Source organism: Ceratotherium simum, chromosome 22 (genome assembly GCF_057802395.1).
Source record: "Ceratotherium simum simum isolate JZ-2026a chromosome 22, ASM5780239v1, whole genome shotgun sequence".
Lineage (NCBI taxonomy): Eukaryota > Metazoa > Chordata > Mammalia > Perissodactyla > Rhinocerotidae > Ceratotherium > Ceratotherium simum.
In genome coordinates this window covers 6,511,105-6,531,165 of record NC_141921.1, presented here as the reverse complement: position 1 = coordinate 6,531,165, position 20,061 = coordinate 6,511,105, and the positions used below count along the sequence as shown (strand labels likewise).

The 20,061-nt window shown below is 42.4% G+C and overlaps 1 protein-coding gene across 1 annotated transcript; it reads right to left on the bottom strand.

The window, feature by feature from the left end:
- Positions 1–399: 399 nt before the first annotated feature.
- Positions 400–15,994, bottom strand: COA7 (cytochrome c oxidase assembly factor 7). Its single transcript, XM_004438562.3, has 3 exons — positions 15,841–15,994; positions 12,734–12,874; positions 400–1,145 (listed from the first exon to the last, which is right to left on the bottom strand). Exons 1-3 carry the CDS (start codon positions 15,944–15,946, stop codon positions 697–699), a joined length of 696 nt encoding a protein of 231 aa, XP_004438619.1. The 5' UTR covers positions 15,947–15,994; the 3' UTR covers positions 400–696.
- Positions 15,995–20,061: the final 4,067 nt, after the last annotated feature.

The following is a 20,061-nucleotide window of genomic DNA, read 5'->3' as shown; positions in this document are numbered from 1 at the left end:
TGATGAGCAGAGCCAGGTGAGTGGACGGGGGATGCTAACTTTTAACTGTGAAGACTTATGTTTCACCTTCTTTAACAACTCTGAAGCACGACCTTTAACTTTTATGTCGCACATCCCTTCCTTATGTCGCACATTCATCTCTATGAATTTATTGAAAGATCTGATGCTAAAGGCAGAAAGGGAGCCCACACCAATGATTACATATGTCAGAGGGTGGCAGCTGGGACTAGTTAAATGTTCTCAGCTCCTTAAGCTCTCTAATATGTAAGTTAAGATATACTTTCTGATTTTCAAACCCTCCCAACTAATAATAATAATAATGTCTGATTCCCTCAGGCCCTGTGGCTGCTGATTTTCTCAACTTCCTGCTCTTTGCCTCTCCTCCCCACCCCACCCCACCCCAATCTCTATGGCTCTCCAGTTTGCTGTTTTTCACAGAGCTACAAGAGTTTGAGAACTAAGACCCCATAAACGTGAGTGTCATCACAGAACACACCAGATAAAGGAATACTGACTGAAACAAACATTTCAGGCTACATCCCAGTAGATGACACCCTGGGGCAATGGGTCTAGGTGACCAGAGCTCCTGATACCAAATTTCCAGTCTTCCTGCTCCAGCAGGTTGACCTCCAAGAGCTGCATCAGAAAGAAGAGGTGCCAGCCTCAAGCTGTTTGTTGAGAAGAGGGTGGGCCACTCTACCCAAACGTTAAAGGCTGCACACTTTTCTGCTGTTCTTTGTGCAGCTGCCGGGCCCGGTTTTTTAACACCTCAGCCTTGGCTTCGTCCTTATCGACACCATCCCCCAGCTTGTACATGCGGCTGGCATTGGCACAGGCCCAGACATGGCCCAGGTCACAGGCTTTCATTGAGTATTTACACGCCAGGCCCATGTCCTTGGGAAAGCCAGGGGCGCCCTGCAGGAACATGGCACTGAGGTTGAAGCAGCTGGAGGCATAGCTGCCATCACAGGCCCTTGTGTAGTAGTCTCTGGCCTTCCCCAAATCAGGCTGGCCATCCTCATTGACCTGTCCATCATGCGCCAGGAGACCAACGTTGTGACACGCCTCCACAGATTTCTTCCCGGGCTTCTCACATGCCATTTGAAAGCAGCTGGAGGCAGCTTTCAGGTCCTGAGGCAGTCCACCTGGGAGGAAGGAAAGGGAAGAAAAAAGTAAACTCATGCCAGGGCAGAACCTAAACGTCTCAGGCCAAAGTTAGGGAACAATTCCCGAAGAAAGTTCATATGCTTTGAGCTAAGGCAGCATGAAAGGAAGGTGGCCTGGCATAATGCACAGACCTTCCAGCTTTCTTAGCCACGGAATCTTTTGTTCAAATGATATCCTATGAAGAAGCCCAAACAGGTAAAGGAGGTGAAAAGTGGGAATGATAATAATAGCGACCTCATAGGGTTACAGCGAGAACATGGCACCTTATAAGCACTTTGTTAAATGTTCGTTAATTTAAATACACACTGAATGCATATTATTTGCCAACTACTGTGCTAGGTTCTGGGGAACAAAGAGACACTGCCCCTGCCCCTGTGGATCTTATGGTCTAATGAGATCGACATTAAACAACCACACAAATAAATGTGTAAGTGTGACAAGTGTAAGGAGGAAAAGTACAGGGTGCTAGGAGAATGTACCAGGGCTCTGACCTAGACTAGGGGGTGAGGTCAAGGAAGCTTCCCCAAAGCAACATTCGAGCTGTGCCATTAATGGAAAAAAGAAGAAAAAGAAAATAGGGGGTGAGGGTTGTTCCAGGCAGCAGGAATAAGACATCAAGAGAAAAGGAGCCCATGTAGCTAGAACTCAGAAATCACTGGGGAAGGGAGGCTGGAGAGGCAGGCAGGGGCCAGATCATGCAGGGTCTGCTGCGTCTCATTAAGGACCCTGTACTTAATCCTAGGAGCAATGGGAAACTGCTAATGGGTCATTTTAAGCAGAGGTGGTGACAGGGCTCAGTTTTTTCTTTAGTTTTTTTTTTTTTTAATGGAAAATTTCTAATTCCCATGTACCATCACCCATTCTCAAAAAATATAAACATCCTAACTATCTTTTAACATTATTTTTTAAAGAACTCACTCCAAATCCACCACCTGGAAATAACCATCATTATCATTTAGAGAACCCCATTCCAGTCATCTCTGCAGCTGCATTCAGATTAAGTGCTGGCTGGCTGAATGGACAGCTAGATAGAAATACTCTGAAAAACTGGATTACATATGCTATTTGTAAATAACAATTTTAACTTGCATTTTACTTGAATTTATCAGAAGAAAACTAAACTGAAGCAAAATTGAAGAAACTGCTCAACTTCAAATGAATATTTCTTCAACAGAGAAATTTCCTAAATGGGCCCCTGGAGGTATAAAGAGATTATTTAATATATTAAAAGGTTAGAATCATTGTTTTTATTTTTTTAATGAAATTTTAGACAGTATTGCCTCACAACTATAAGAGGTGAAGATACTGGCATCTCATACTTCCTCCCATCTCTCATTCCCCACCTTCTACTTTCTGTTGGTCATGTTATTTCAACTTAGGGAGACAGTATAGCACAGTGAAGCCTGGGCTCTGTAGCCAGAAAACCTAGACTCCAGTCCTGGCTCCACTACTTGCTGGCTGTGTGACCTTAGGCAAATTACTTAACCTCTAAAAGATTTTCCTCATCTGTAAAGTAAGGATAATAGTATCTACTTCATATGTTGGAAGCTTAAATGTGTTCTTACAAGAGCCTGGCACATAATAAGTGCTCAGTAAATGTTATGGTGTTTTCGTGCCCTAAAGGTTTATATTATTTACATTCTATCCAGTAACCCTAATTAGCCCAGTATTCATTCTGAATGGATTCTGCTCATCACCAGTCTTTTCATAAGAGCTTCTCCATTCCTGAATTATTTCTTTTGATTAACTTCTTTATTGGTTTTCAGATAGACTTTTCTAGAAAAGCTCATAGATTCTATATTCCCTGAGTCCTTCCAGTTTTGAAAATGTATTCCTGCCACCTTTATATTTAAACGGTATATAGTTAGCTCTTGCTTTCACATCCAGCCTGACAATCTATGCCTTTTACTGGAGAGTTTACTTACGTTTAAAGCAATTATTGATACTACTGGGTTTAAGTCTACAATCTCATTTTTTCCCATTTGTCTCAAAGGTTTTTTGCTCCTTTTTCTTGTGTTCTTTTGAATTGTACATTTCTAATAGTCGATTTCATTCTCATCATTGGTTTTTTAATTATACTTTTTTCAGTGGTTCATCTAGTGGTTATAATATATATCCTTAACTTATCACAATCTACCATAAATTACTATTATACCACTTCACTTATAATGTTAGAAACTCACAACAGTATACTTGCATTCATTTACCACATTTCCATCCTTAGGACTACTGCTGTCATGTTTTATTTCTATATATATTACTCTTTTGTTTTACATCTATATATATTATAAGCCTCACAATATATTGCTATTATTTTTGCTAATTTAAACAATCTTTTCAAGACATTAGAAATAAGGAAGTCTTATATTTACACACACATTCTAGTGTGCTTTATTCTTTTGTATGGATCCTAGTTTCCATCTTTTATCATCTTCCTTTAACCCTAACACCTTTCTTCAACATTTCTTACAGCACAGGTCTGCAGTGACTCATTCTCTCAGCTTCTGTTTATCGGAAAATGAATTTCATCTTCATTTTTAAAGACATTTTTGCTTAAAGTAGAATACAAGTTTGACAGTTTTTTCTTTCAGCATTTAAAAGATGTTGTTCTTTTGTCTTCTGGCTTACACTGCTCCTGATGAGAAGTCAGTGTTCTCACCCTTGTTCCCCTCAATATCTTTTTCTCTAACTGCTTTTTAAGATTTTCTCTTTCTCTGGTTTTCAGCAAATTGGTAATAATGTGTCTAGGTGTAATTTTCAATGGTCACCCTGCTTGGGTTCACTGAGCTTTATGGATCTGTGGACTGATATTTTTCATCAAATTGGGAAATTTTTCTGCTGTTATTTCTTCAAGTATTTTTGCTGCCTCAATCTCTTCTCTTTCTGGGACTCCAATACATGTATGTCAGATTGACAGGTGTTGAACCCCACAAGTCAGGCTCTGTTCTTTTTTTTTTCTCTTAGTGCTTCAGTTTAGATAATATCTATAATCCTGTCTTCAAGTTCACTGATCTTTCAACCTCATTGATGATTTTCTTCTGAAGTGTCTAATTTGCTGCTAAGCCTGTCCAGTGAACTTTTCATTTCAAATATTACAGTTTTCAACTGCAGGATTTCATTTGGTTCTTTTTTTTTTTTTTGTGAGGAAGATCAGCCCTGAGCTAATATCCATGCCAATCCTCCTCCTTTTGCTGTGGAAGACTGGCTCCGAGCTAACATCTATTGCCAATCCTCCTCCTTTTTTTTTTCCCACCCCCCCCAAGCCCCAGTAGACAGTTGTATGTCATAGTTGCACATCCTTCCAGCTGCTGTATGTGGGATGTGGCCCCAGCATGGCTGCAGAAGTGGTGCATCGGCACGCACCCGGGATCTGAACCAGGGCCGCCAGCAGCGGAGCACGTGCACTCAACCTCGAAGCCACAGGGCCAGCCCCTCATTTGGTTCTTTTTAATAGTTTCAATTTCTCTAATGAGATTTCCCACCTGTTCACTCATTACTTCCATCTTTTTTTTTATTGTTGTTTTAATAGTTTATAACATTGTGAAATTTTGGGTTGTACATTTTTGTTTGTCCATCACCATATATATGTCTCCCTTCACCCCTTGTGCCCACCCCCACCCCCACTGCCCCTGGTAACCACAATACAGTTTTCTCTGTCCATGTGTTGGTTTATATTCCACATATGAGTGGGATCATATAGTGTTTGTCTTTCTCTTTCCGGCTTATTTCACTTAACATAATACTCTCCAGGCCCATCCATGTTGTAAATTTGATGATTTTGTCTTTTTTTATGGCTGAGTAGTATTCCATTGTATATATATATATACCACATCTTCTTGATCCAATCATCAGTCAACGGACACTTGGGTTGCTTCCACTTCTTGGCTACAGTGAATAATGCTGCAGTGAACATAGGGGTTCATAAGCCTCTTTGGATTGTTGATTCCAGGTTCGTTGGATAGATTCCCAGTAGTGGGATAGCTGGATCATAGGGTATTTCTATTTTTAATTCTTTGAGGAATCTCCATACCGTTTTCCATAGAGGCTGCACCAGTTTGCATTCCCACCAGCTGTGTACGAGGGTTCCTGTTTCTCCACATCCTCTCCAACATTCGTTGTTTTTTGTCTTGGTGATTATAGCCATTCTAACGGGCGTGAGGTAATATCTTAGTGTTGTTTTGATTTGCATTTCCCTGATGATTAGTGATGTTGAACATCTTTTCATGTGCCTATTGGCCATCTGTATATCTTCTTTGGAGAAGTGTCTGTTCATTTCCTCTGCCCATTTTTTGACCAGGTTGTTTGTTTTTTTGTTGTTCAGTTGTGTGAGTTCTTTATATATTATGGAGATTAACCCCTTGTCAGATATATGTTTTGCAAATATTTTCTCCCAGCTGGTGGGTTGTCCGTTCATCTTGATTCTGGTTTCATTTGTCTTGTAGAAACTCTTTAATCTGATAAAGTCCCACTTGTTTATTTTTTCTTTAGTTTCCCTAGTCTGGGTAGGCATGTCATCCAAAAAGATTCCTTTATAACCAATGTCAAATAGTGTGTTGACTATATTTTCTTCTATGAGTTTTATAGTTTCAGGTCTCACCTTCAGGTCTTTGATCCATTTTGAGTTAATTTTTGTGAATGGCAATAGCAGATGGTCCACTTTCATTCTTTTGCATGTGGCTGTCCAGTTTTCCCAACACCATTTATTGAAGAGACTTTCCTTTCTCCATTGTATGTTCTTAGCTCCCTTGTTGAAAATTAGCTGTCTGCATATGTGTGGTCTTATTTCTGGGCTTTTAATTCTGTTCCATTGATCTGTGTGTCTATTTTTGTACCAGTACCGTGCTGTTTTGATTACTATTGCTTTGTAGTATGTTTTGAAGTCAGGGATTGTGATGCCTCCAGCTTTGTTCTTCTTTTTCAGGATTGCATTAGTTATTTCGGGGTCTTTTGTTGTCCCATATGAATTTTAGTATTCTTTTTTTCTATTTCCGTGAAGAACGTCATTGGGATTCTGATTGGGATTGCACTGAATCTGTAGATTGCTTTAGGTAATACAGACATTTTAACTATGTTTATTCTTTTTTTTTTTTTTTTTTGTGAGGAAGATCAGCCCTGAGCTAACACCATGCCAATCCTCCTCTTTTTGCTGAGGAAGACCGCCTCTGAGTTAACATCTATTGCCAATCCTCCTCCTTTTTTTTCCCCAAAGCCCCAGTAGATAGTTGTAGGTCATAGTTGCACATCCTTCTAGTTGCTGTATGTGGCACGTGGCCTCAGCACAGCTGGAGAAGCAGTGCGTCAGTGCGCGTCCAGGATCCGAACCCGGGCCACCAGTAGTGGAGCGTGTGCACTTAACCGCTAAGCCACAGGGCCGGCCCCACTATGTTTATTCTTCCAATCCATGTGCATGGGATGTCTTTCCATTTCTTTATGTCATCATTGATTTTTTTCAATAATGTCTTGTAGTTTTCGTTGTATAGGTCTTTCACCTCCTTGGTAAGATTTATTCCTAGATATTTTATTCTTTTTGATGCAATTGTAAATGGTATTATCTTTTTGAGCTCTCTTTCTGTTAGTTCGTTATTAGCATACAGAAATGCAACTGATTTTTGCAGATTGATTTTGTACTCTGCGACTTTGCTGTAGTTGCTGATTATTTCTAATAGTTGTCCAATGGATTCTTTAGGGTTTTCTATATATAAAATCATGTCGTCTGCAACAGTGAGAGTTTCACTTCTTCATTGCCTATTTGGATTCCTTTTATTCCTTTCTCTTGCCTAATTGCTCTGGCCAAAACCTCCAGTACTATGTTGAATAACAGTGGTGAGAGTGGGCAGCCTTGTCTTATTCCTGTTCTCAGAGGAATGGCTTTCAGCCTTTCGCCATTGAGTATGATGTTGGCTGTGGGTCTGTCATAAATAGCCTTTATTATGTTGAGGTACTTTCCTTCTATACCCATTTTGTTGAGAGTTTTTATCATAAACGGATGTTGTATCTTGTCAAATGCCTTCTCTGTGTCTATTGAGATGACCATGTGGTTTTTATTCTTTGTTTTGTTGATGTGGTGTATCACATTGATTGATTTGCGGATGTTGAACCATCTCTGCATCCCTGGTATAAATCCCTCTTGATCATGGTGTATGACCTTTTTAACGTATTGCCGTATTCGGTTTGCCAATATTTTGTTGAGGATTTTTGCATCTATGTTCATCAGTGATATTGGCCTATAATTTTCCTTCTTTGTATTGTCTTTGTCTGGCTTTGATATCAGGGTGATGTTGGCCTCGTAGAATGAGTTAGGAAGTGTTCCATCTTCCTCTATTTTTTGGAATAGTTTGAGAAGGATGGGTATTAAATCTTCTTTGAACGATTGGTAAAATTCACCAGAGAAGCCATCTGGTCCTGGACTTTTATTTTTTGGGAGGTTTTTGATTACTATTTCAATCTCTTTACTTGTGATTGGTCTATTTAGATTCTCCACTTCATTATGTCCATCTTTTATCTAAACCCTTAAACATATTTATTACACCCATTTTAAAATATTTCACTGTTAATTCCAACATCTCTGTCATATCTGGGTCTGTTTCAATTGACTGCTTTTTTTCTGTTTAGTAATTTCTTATTTTTATGCAGGACATTGCAGATGATACTTTGTTTAGTCTGGATTTTGCTGTATTCCTTTAAAGACTGTTGAGTTTTGTTCTGGCAGGTAGCTAATTTACTGGTGAATCAGCCTGATCCTTCTGAGGCTTGCTGTTAAGTTTTGTTAGAGTAGATCCAGAATAGTCTTACTACTAAGGCATGGCCTTTCTGGAGTCTCAGGTGAATGTCTGTGTTGTTCAATGAGGTCTCTCCACTCTGGCTGGTTGGAATTCAAACCACTCCCAGCACTGTGAACCTCTGGAATCGCTTCTCAGTTCACAGCTCCCCACCAACTTTTCACTGCAAAGTCTCTCAGGGTCTCCCTCTCTGATGTGCAGCTTAACATCGGGCCAAAGACTTAAGAGCACCCCTATGTGGATTTCTGGATCTCCTTCTCTGTGTAGCTCCTTCTTCTCTAGTATCCTGTCCTGCAAAGTGCAGCTGCCTCAGTGGCCAGAAACTCTGACTTCTGTCTCAACAGTTCAGCAAGACTATTATATCACACTCTACTTGGCTTCCACCTCTTTGTGCACAATCTGGAAAGTGTCTCCAGGCAGAAAACCAAAGCAATCCTGGATGGGACGCACCTTATGTGTTTCCCTTTTCTCAGGGATCACAGTACTGTACTGCCTGTTGTCCAACGTCCGAAAACAGTTGCTTCATATATTTTATCTAATCCATGGTTTATATTCTTAAAATTTCATTTTAGCTGCCTTATGGAAAGAAGATTGGAGACTTGCATTAATCTCCTAACTGTAATCCAAGCAGGAGAGGACGGTGGCTTGGATAAGAATGGTAGCAGGAGAGGGAGAGACAGGACAGATCTGAGACATATTTTGAAGATAAACTGGTCATGAGATACTAGGTGGAGAGAGAAACCACTTGCTAAAGTGGAAGACAACAGGGGCATAAATTGGGAGAAGAAAACAATTAAGAATTCCATAGTGGATCTGTTAAGTTTGAGGCGACTGTGGGAACTTCCAAGTAGAACTGTCTAGTAAGCAGTCAGCTATATGCGGTCTGGAGCTCACAAGAGCCATCTTGACCAGAGATAAATATTTTTTTGCAATTATCATCATTAACTTATCTGAGCCTTCATTTCCTCCTCTAAAGTAATCCTACTTTTTATTTTTTATTTTTATTTATTTATTTTTTTGTGAGGAACATCAGCTCTGAGCTAACATCTGCCAATCCTCCTCTTTTTGCTGAGGAAGACTGGCCCTGGGCTAACATCCGTGCCCATCTTCCTCCACTTTACATGGGACGCTGCCACAGCATGGCCTGACAGCGGAGCGCACGCACTCAACCACTTGCACCACCGGGCCAGCCCCATAAAGTAATCCTACTTTTTAGAAGAGGAAATTGAAAACTTGAATAGAAAGAAAAAAAAATCATCCATTGTTACCACACTTAGAGACCATCACTATTTAATTTTTGGTGTATTTCCTCCTAGAATGTTTTCTATGTAGTTTGGTCTTCTTTTTACATGTTGTAATCATGAGCTTTCTTCACTAGAAACCCTTCTTAAATCTGTTTTATTGGCTGCATAATATTTTATCAAAGAGCTGTGTGTTAGAGTTACTTTCCATTTCCTTTTGTAGGACATTTAGATTGCTTCGCAAAAATAAAGTTGATTTCATAGATGAAAACATCTGGCCAAAACATTCCTTGGGTCATCTAAGTGTGCAATCCAAAGTAACTTCTGCAGCAACCAAGACAAAACACACCTGTTCACACTGACAGAATGTTTTACAGCTTAACAAAGCAGTCGTCTGATTCATTTGACACTCAGAAAAATCCTATGAAGAAGGTATGAGCAGACCTTATTGCTCTCATTTTGTCAATGAGGAATTTGTAGCTCAGGTAAGGAAAATACCTTGCCTGATGCCACACTGTCAATTAGTGCTCAGGACTAAAAGTGTGTTCCTTGGGGGGTCGGCCTGGTGGCGCAAGCGGTTAAGTGTGCGCGCTCCACTGCAGCAGCCCGGGGTTCGCCGGTTCGGATCCCGGGCACGCACCAACGCGCCGCTTGTCAGGCCATGCTGTGGCGGCGTCCCATATAAAGTGGAGGAAGATGGGCATGGATGTTAGCCCAGGGCCAGTCTTCCTCAGCAAAAAAAAAAGAGGAGGATTGGCAGATGTTAGCACAGGGCTGATCTCACCAAAAAAAAAAAAAAAAAAGTGTGTTCCTTGGACTCTCACTTTTTCCCATGTCCCAAGCTATCCTTGGTAAAAGGGGAGTTATTAACGAGTCTGTATCAAGAAAGGACACTGGGTGTGCTTTCAGGAACAATGGACAAAACCAAAAAGACTGGAAAATCTTTTGCCTCAGAACTAGGCAGGGGGAGTCAAAAGTACTGGCTTTTAGACATGGCAGGGCCCAAGGGCTGCTAAACAGCAATCCAGAACAGCTTGAGTAGCAAAGATCAGCTAACAGGATCCTCTGTAACCACTTTGGTTTAAACACCTGGAGAAACGTATTTAAGAATGTCAGCTTAACAGAGGATTAAGAACTGTTCTCCAAACACCGTGTTCTTTCACATCTGTTCACCTTCTCCCTGCCTGAGACATAACTATTCCATCTCCATCAAACAAAATCTGCTCTGTCCTTCAAGGACTAGTTTCAATGGCTCCTCCTCTATGACAGCACTCCTTGATAACGACACACTCCCAGCAGTGAACGCCCACAGTACTTTACATGTCTCTCTCTCTCTGAAGATGCTTATCAAGCTCTCCCAGGTATAACAGGTGTTAGTATATTTCTTCCCTGCTATGGGTCCATATCTAACTCATTGCTTCACTGCAGATAGTAGATACTAAAAGTTTGCTCAACAAAGGAGCACTTAAGCAAAAAAAGTCTCAGTACACAATCATTAATCACATAAGTTTGTCTAATAAGAGAAGGGAAAATAATTTCACAGCCTCTTTTGTTTTCCCTAATTCAATAAGGAACTTTCTCCTTGTGGAAAATATAGTAAAATATTAGTAAAAATAAATATAGTAAATACTAGTGAAAATAAATATAGTAAAATATTATAAAGACAAAAGGAACCCAAAACTTTACCAAGACACAAATCCAGACACCAAATAGCTAGGAACATTTCTGGTTTTGCACACTGTATTATATAGCTGAGATCACACCATATATAATTTTGTATTCAGCTTTCTTCACTGAATATTATATCATAAGCTTTTCCCCATATCAACAAAAATTTTTAGAAACATTATTTTTTAGGCCCAGCCCTGGTGGCATAGTGGTTAAGTTCGGCGTGCTCTGCTTCAGTGGCCCAGGTTCAGTTCCCAGGCACTCATCTGTCAGTGGCCATGCTGTGGTGGTGGCTCACATACAAAAAGAGGAAGATTGGCTGTGGATGTTAGCTCAGGGCAAATCTTCCTCAGCAAAAAAAAAAAAAAGAAACATTATTTTTTAACGGGCTAAATAACATTTCATCCAATGGAAGTAGCATCATTTATTTAAGCTGCTACTGTTGGCACACAGGTTTTTTAAAAAAATAATTAATATAATGCAGTTACATATTACTTATAAATTATATGTTAATGAAAATAAAGTTTTGCCAGATAAATAATGCTGGGGTGAGTATCTCGGCACATTATCTTTATTTGCATTTCCAGTTATTTCCTTAGGAAAGGACAGTAGGAGAATTACTAGGTCAAAGAAATGCTCCTCTGCTCCAGCAACGAAAGCTGATATTCCTGTTGATGCTAAACTTTCTTCAAAATAGAGACTACCACAGACCCCATGTCCCATATGAAAGCAGAAATAGTCCACACAGCTCCAGAGAATTAAAAAGACATCTTCTTCATCAAACTTTCACTGAATATCTTTCTAACCAAGCTTGGCTGGGCACCAGGAACAAGGGATGAATGAATCATATCATCCTTAGGAAGCTCATGATCTAGTGAGCAAAAACAATTAGCTGCCTGTCAAAGGTCATATTCCCTATGGTGGTGGTTTGATATTCCTTCCTTCAAGGGGTGGAATTTAAGTTCTCTCCCCTTAGTGCGGGCTAGACTTACTGACTCACTTCTAATAAATGGAATGTGATGGAAATGAAGAACGTGTGACGTCCAAGGGTAGGTCATAAAAGACACTATGGATTCCACCTTGCTCTCTCTTTTGGTTCACTTACTCCGGAGAGGTCAGCTGCCACGGCGCAAGGATTCACAAGCAGCTCACGGAGAGATCCAGGTTACAAGGAACTGAGGTCTCCTGATAACAGCTGGCAAGAAGCAGAAGCCTTCACCAACAGCCATGTGAGGGAGCCATCTTAGAACTGGAAACGCCAGTTCCCCTCAAGTCTTCAAAGGACTGCAGCCCTAGACCCCTGGCTAATGTCTTGACTACAACCATGAGAGATCCTGAGGCACACAGCTGAGCCACTCCCAAATTTCTGACCTGCAGAAACTATGTGAAATAATGTTTGTTGGGATATTTTGTTATTTAGCAATAGATAACAAACACTACTTGCTACTCCAGCGATAACTGCAATTAGGGCATGAGGAGAAAAGATAGATGGAAGGGAATTAATTATTGGTCCCTTCCTCTGTGCCAGGCACATGCTGATGCCTTTACCTACATTATCCTCTTTAATCCTCAAAACAACCCTATGAAGCAAGTACTATTTTTTCTCCATTTTACAGGTGATATAACTGAGGCACAGAGTTAAAGTGACTGGTTCAAGGTCTCACTACTTCCAAATAGCATTCCCTAAGGTCTGCCTAACTTGAAAGACTGTGCTCTTCCCCTCATCACTCTGAACTCCTGTCTCCAAATTTTCCTACAACGTGCTTCCTCTGTGCCTGTGAGGACCCTTCTGCACGGAGGGCTCAGTATCAGGCCCAGGAATGTGATGCCAGCACTACTATCAATGACAAGGACCAAAGAAAGCAGGCCCCTCCTTACCTTTTCCAGTCACATAATAGGCCCCCAGTTTGTAGCAGCTATCGCTGTGTTTGTTCTCTTCACAGTTGAACTTCAACACCTTGGCAGCCTCATCAAAATCCTTCTGGATCCCTTCCAAATAGTCCACCAGCCGATAGCAACCTGTGAGGAAAGGGCAAGAGCTGTTATTCGTGTCTGGGGTTGCTGCTCGGCAAGGGGGAGGGTCAAGGTGTGGCAGGCCAGAATGTGTCTTTTATTTAGGACCAGCCTCTCTCCTCCCGAGGTGTGGCAAGATGACCTTACCACAAGGAATGCAGGTAGCATTCAGCCATTTCTACAAATGGCATTGTCTGCCCTTAGCTGGGGACTGAGCAATGTTCGGACTGGGGAGACCTTGGGCCCTGCACTGATTCCATCACTCACCAGCCCTTCTGGTAGCACCCTTCTGCTCCCTATCAGCCAGGCCCAAAGACCCACTGATTTCCATGATGGAAACTCTGCTAGCTTTGGAACTTCTCAGGAAGTTCAGCAGTAAAACACCGAAAACCAAAAGGGCCCATGGGATGGGCTAGTCTTTGCAGCAGCAAGAAAGGGATGCTTTGATGACTGTACCTTCCTCCTTCGCCAGGCTAGGAACATGAAGCCCAAAGACAGAGTAGAAATGGCAGCTACCAGAGTTGAAAATACTCTCTCTCCTTGGCAGTCTCTAGTCCCAGTAAGCCTCTCCTTAATATCTCTTCCTTCTGTCCCTTCTTTTTCATTCCCCATAACACTCATCTCTTGTTCATTTTCAATCAACAAATATTTGAGCATCTATGTGCATCTATGTACCAGACACTGTTCTAGATGCTGGGAATGCAACCACTTGCCCTCTTAAAAATTACATTCTAGAGGAGGAAACACAATAAGTAAACAGCTGAACAAGATATATTCAAACAGTAATAAATGTTATGACTGAAATAAAACAGGATGATATGACGGTTTGCTGTGCATGTTGGGGGAAGGGTTAACATAGATCAGATGATCAGGGAGAGCCTCACTGAGGACTGAGGTCTGAGCTGCGATGTGAATAACAAGAATGAACAAGCTATTTACAGACAATGAAATGAGAAGGGGGCAGCAAGTCCCAGGCACAAGGAAGAGTAAGCAAAAAGACTCAAAAGAGGGAATAAGCTTGACACAAATAAGGTATAATGAGGCTGGATCAAGGAGGAAAGGGGCAGGAAACGAGAGGAAGGCAGGGACCAGATCACAGGGCTTTGGAGAACACAGAAAGGAGTTAGGATTTTATTCCATGTCAACAGCAGACCACTGGAGGGTTTGAAGAAGGGCAGTGATATGATCCAATGTGCCTTTTTTAAAAGGTTACTGTGGTATGTATGTTTGTACATACCTGGATGAATATGGAGGAAGTAAAGTGCATGAGGGGACACACTCCAGCACTGATAATAACAAATGTGTAATTTTCGTTATTTAAAAATCTAATAAACAAACATTTTTGCTAACAAAATAAAAATTAAAGTATCATTTTGCAAGAAGAGAACAGATTTTTTTGTGTGTGAGGAAGATTAGGCCTGAGCTAACATCTGTGGCCAATCCTCCTCTTTTTGCTGAGGAAGATTGCCCCTGGGCTAACATCCATGCCCATCTTCCTCTACTTTATATGGGACACCTGCCACAGCATGGCTTGATGAGCGGTGTGTAGGTCTGCGCCCAGGATCCAAACCTGCGAACCCTGGGCTGCAGAAGCGGAGCGTGTGAACCTAACCACTACGCCACCAGGCCGGCCCAGAGAATAGATTTTAAAGGAGTGAGGATGCAAACAGAGAGTCAGGTTAGAAGGCTATTTCAGTAATCCAGGTGAGAGATTATGGTGACTTTGAAGGAAACTACTGTACCAGGAGCTATAGTAACTACAGCCTCCTCTCAGGCTCTCCTTCTAAAGTGCCACAGACAATCCTTACATGCTTACCCTTCCCCACTCCATTGCTTGGTATATTCTCTAGAGTACACTACCATGAATTCACTCCTCAAGACACGTATGGCTCTCCATTGCCTACAGAATAAAGTTTAAACGCCTTACCCTGGCATTCAAAGCCTGACACATTGTGGCCCAGGCTCCCTCTTCACTCTTATTTCTCATGACATTCTGACTTCAACCTCCAAAAGACAGCATTTCCCTCTCCCACCCTCTCCTCCATTTAATCAACACTTGCCTGTTCCTCTGACCTCCCCCAAAAGTCTTCCCCAACCATCCTGCTCCCCAGTGACACCAAATCCTGTGAATTCTCTCTACACTTAGGACATGGGCCAGGCCTCAAAGAACAACCCTGGGTTCTATTTAAGTCATCATACCGCAGAGCAACTCGGTGTAGCTGATTACTTTCAAGAAATAGCTATATCATGTTCTGGAAACTAGACTGCAAGCTTTTAGAAGATAGGGCCAGTGCCATTTTTTTTTCCTTAATAAAAATAAAGTAGGAAGAAGAAAACCACCCAAAGACACTGGCTGCTCTGGGTGGCCCCTTCTGGACACCACCATCCACTCAACTCAACTCAATGTTCCCACAACACACGGGGCACATCCATGCCCCAGGGCCTTTTCACTAGCTGTTACCTGCCGCTGGCACAAATTTTCCTGATCTTCTTCAAATGTCACTTTCTCAATAATTCCCCAGACCACTTAACTTAAAATGCCCTCCTGAACTCCTGAGACCCCTCAGTCAGTTCTTTTTCCCATTGCATATATTACTTTCTAACACACTATTTCATTTATTTCCTTATGTTTATTGTCCAATTCCTCCCACTGGAATGTAAGCTCCATGAGGACAGGGGATTTCATCTGTGCACTGATGTATCCCCAGTCTCTCTACCCTAAAGGTCCAAGCACTGCCCCTCCTACCCCGCCCCGGCCTCTAGGCTCGGTGCAGCGGAGCGTTCCCCCTCTGCGAGTCCCGCAGGTCCTCGTGGAAACCAATCCGCCCCTCCTCGACACACACAACGTCGTCAGCCTCCCACAGAGCCCTTCCAGATCCCCTCAGAGGTCGCCCACGTGACCCGTCAAGCCCTCCCCCCACCACGTCCCTCCACTCCCCCACGTGCCCCCAAGCCGTGCCGGCGGCGCTCACCGTCCGGTTCCTTCTCGCGGTAGCACTGGTAGTGGCACTCCACCTCCATGTTCTCCAGAAACGACTTGACCTGCTCCTCGTCCTGAAAGTCCACCAAGCCAGCCATGGCCCTCGCTGCAAAGCCGCGATTACCCAGCCGCTCAGCCCCGGTCGCGCGCACACCCGCCCCGTGGTCACGTGAGCCGGCGAGGCGGGGCCTGGGCGGGGCGCGCCGCCGGGGTCCGCGCTCGCCCGCCCGGGTGTTCCGGAAGGCCGGCGCTGCGAACCGGGTCTTCTACCTGGTTGTTAAGGTCTTCTGCCGTCACATCTGTTCCTCTGCTGAGCCCATTCCTAAAGCTGGTGGCGGTTTTTCTGCAGCGCTTCATCTGTGGCAGCTTTGTGGCCTTAATGACTTTCTGCCTGCAGTCATTTATCCCTTTCTCTAGCCATTCATTCGTTAGTTCCGTAATCCCTAAGTGCCTACTGTGTGCCTCACCAAGTGCTTGGTTCTAGTAAGACAACAGCTGGGAAGTATGGTCCCTGCCTTTAAAGAGCGTGAAGTTTAGTAGGAAGACATTTGTTTATTCAGTCAGCAAGCACTTTGAGCACCTACTATGTGCCAAGTGTAGCTGAACAAACCAATATTCATAAGTTTGTACAAGTGCAATGAGCAGTCTGGTTCGTCTGCATAGGATTCCTCCCAGAATCCTTGCCTCCAACACGAATGACCTAAAGAATGAATGGCTGTGGGAGAAGATGACTGGAACACAGTAGCTGCAGGAGTTGTAGTGATAATACTGTTATAATAGCTAACGCTTAAACAGTGCTGAACTTTGTTCCATACTCTTAAGAGCTTTATACAAATTTTCATTTAATTCTCACTGTGACACTCACTGTGACACTATGGGGTAGGTATTATTATCCTCATTCTGCAGATGAGGAAACTGAGGTACAGAGAGTTTGAGTAACTTCTCCGAGGTCACACAGGAAGTGCAATAAATATTTTTTGAATAAAATAATGAATGAGGTATAAGAGGAACATGTCAAGGAAATGGGGAAGAGAGAGGAACTTCACCTGGTTTTGTCTTGTTCTGCTCAGAATCATCAGTTCCATAAAGCCTAGACTGAAAGCCCTCCAAAGACAGTCAGTTCCTATGCATCTTTGAATCCCATCCAGCCCTAGTCTAGAGCCCTCAGAGAGCTCAATCCATGGCTTCCCAAATGGCTCCACTGTTAACCTATCCCTGATGGCGTCGGAGAGTGGGCTACTTCCGACCACTTCCTTATTGGGGAGCAGCTTACTGCAACTGGGAAATGTCTTTGAAATCCCAGTTTTATTTTTAAAATTCATATAATTTTACATTCAATTCTATAATACATCTTTCATAGGATAACACAAGATTGCCTTTTCCCAAAGCCGTTGCGTAAAATCGACATTTCAGGTGATATGCCATATTTACCTGTGGTTTCTCACACCCCTGATGACCTTGTGAGACCCCAGTACACGGGCCCCAGGTAGGGAAGCCCTGACCTTTGATTTCAAATTCACCTTCCTTAGCCTGGCCTTCAAGGCCCTGTGCAATCTGATGCTAGCCTCCTCTCCTGCCTCTCTTTCCTCACACCCCACCCAACCTTCTGTTCTCTGAACAGGTCCCAGGTTTGTGTCCCTGTTTACTGCTGCTCTTGATGCCTGGACCACCCTTGTCTGCCCAAATCAGAGATCTTCTCCTCCATAAAGTCTTCCCAGGTGCAATAACCACACACTCCCAAAGTAGATTTAGATGCTCCCATGTCAGTGTTCCCCACCAGTTGGTTTATTCTGATATGATGTGGTAGGAAAGGACTGGCTTTGGAGAGCAGACAGATCTTAGTCAGAATCCATGTCCCATGTTTACTAAATTGTGACCTTGATCCAGTCACATTTGTGAGCCCGATTCCTCTTCTGTAAATGCAGATCCCTTGTATGGCTGTCAGTAGGACTAAAAGTTCATGCATGCAGTGTGCTTAGCACAGTGCCTGGCTCAGAGTCATTCCTGTTCCAGAAATGTTTCTTGTCATTCCCATAATGGCATGAAGGTCTGTGTCCCCCACCAGACTGTGAGCTTTATGTCCCTTGTGCTGGTCACAGAGCCAAGAACAGAGTAGGGGTTGGTGAGGGTAATGTGGATAACTATAGTCAGGGACTGGCCACAAATGATACTTTTCCCTTAATCATATTTGCTGAGTTGAACTACGTTGAAATGAGACCACCTGAGCAATAGAGGGCGATAGAGGGTTGGGGGAAAGGTGGAAGAGAGGCTGGGCCAAGTATGAAGTCATATATTTTTAAAGGAAATTTAAGGCCATCAAAAGGGCAGCCAGCTTCTTTTTTTAGTCCTGTCTTTATCTCTCTAGGTTTATGACCCTTTATTCTTACAATCTTCACATTTACTTTTTAATCTTGTTTTAATTATTCAAGTAATACATGAATATATGCTTATTGTAAATCAATCTTATGTTTTTTTGCCCAATAACCCTTTTCTATAAGCATGATGCAGCTTATAGACACTGTTCAGACTGTTGCAGAGAAATTGAAGGTCAGAGAAGTTAAGCGATTTACCCTAAAACACACAGTGAGAGGACTGGGAGAAACCAGGCCTCTTGGAATCCTAGAGTTCACAACAACCGTTCCAAATCCTGGGGGGAAGAATTCAAGAGCATTATAGCGCTCACCTCCTGACTCCAGACTTAAATTCAACTAATATTAATTGATTACTAATTATTAGTTTAGTACTTTAGATACATTATCTCATTCATTCTTCACAGTATCATTCTTCATTCATTCAGCAAACATTCCCTGGAAGCTTAATAAGGACCAGGGCTTAAGGGATGCAAAATTGAAAAACACAAGGTTTCAACAAGAACATGCGACTCTTAGAAGAGGAAAAGCACTGGTCAATAAACATTTGATGAGATTCTCTTCCTAATGATTAAAGGAAGGCAAATTAAAAACAGTGTGATAGGGCCGGCCCCGTGGCTTAGTGGTTAAGTGCGCACGCTCCGCTGCTGGCGGCCTGGGTTCGGATCCCGGGTGCGCACTGATGCACCGCTTCTCCGGCCGCATGGCCGTGTCCCACATACAGCAACTAGAAGGATGTGCAACTATGACATACAACTATCTACTGGGGCTTTGGGGAAAAATAAATAAAAATTAAAAAACAAAACAGTGTGATATTTTTCATCTCTTAGATTAACAAAGTTTAGCATCTTATGTTTGTGAGGATGCTGAGAAACCAGCATTCCCATACACTTTTGGTGAGAATAAAGCTTAGTGCCTCCTCTTTGGAGTGCAATTTGGTAATATTTATTAACATTTTAAATGTGCTTATATATTTTGGCGGGGGGTGGGAGAAAATGTTTGCAAACCATCTATCCTACAATGGACTTGCATCCAGAACATATACAGAACTCCTACAACTCAAGAATCAGAAGACAATGTTTAAAAATTATTTTTTAATATTTTTTAGGGGCTGGCCGCCACTACTGGTAGCATAGCGGTTAAGTTCGTGCACTCCACTTCAGTGGCCTGAGGTTCACAGGTTTGGATTCCAGGTGCAGACCTATCCACCACTTATCAAGCCATGCTGTGGCAGGCATCCCACATATCAAGTAGAGGAAGATGGGCACAAATGTTAGCCCAGGGCCAATCTTCCTCAGCAAAAAGAAGAGGATTGGCAACAGATGTTAGCTCAGGGCTAGTCTTCCTCACCAAAAAAAAAAAAAAAAAATTTTTTTAAACAAAATATTTGAGTAGACATTTCAACAAAGAAGACATATGGATGGGCAACAAGCACACAAAAGGCACTGAGCATGGGGAAATGCAAATAAAAATCCACAATGAGATACTGCCACACAACTACTAGAATTCTACAATTAAGACAAACAAATACGAAGTGTTGATGAGGATGTAAAAAAACGGGAATCCATGGGGCTGGCCCAGTGGCATAGTGGTTAAGTTCGTGTGCTCTGCTTCAGTGGCCTGGGGTTCACAGGTTCGGATCCCGGGCATGGATCTACACACCACTCATCAAGCCATGCTGTGGCAGCATCCCACATAGAAAAGATAGAGGAAGATTAGTACAGATGTTAGCTCAGGGCCAATCTTCCTCAAGTAAGAAGAGGAGGATTGGCAACAGATGTTAGCTCAGGGCCAATCTTCCTCACCAAAAAAAAACAAACAAAAAACAAAAACTGGAACCCTGG

What these genes read in the sequence shown, in the direction of transcription:
- COA7 (XM_004438562.3), bottom strand. Translation starts at nt 15,946, where the DNA reads ATGGCTGGCTTGGTGGACTTTCAGGACGAGGAGCAGGTCAAGTCGTTT. An exon ending in CCGCGAGAAGGAACCGGACG is followed by an intron (nt 12,875 to 15,840) that starts GTGAGCGCCGCC and finishes CTTTCCTCACAG; the next exon opens with GTTGCTATCGGCTGGTGGAC. An exon ending in CTATTATGTGACTGGAAAAG is followed by an intron (nt 1,146 to 12,733) that starts GTAAGGAGGGGC and finishes CCTTCCTCCCAG; the next exon opens with GTGGACTGCCTCAGGACCTG.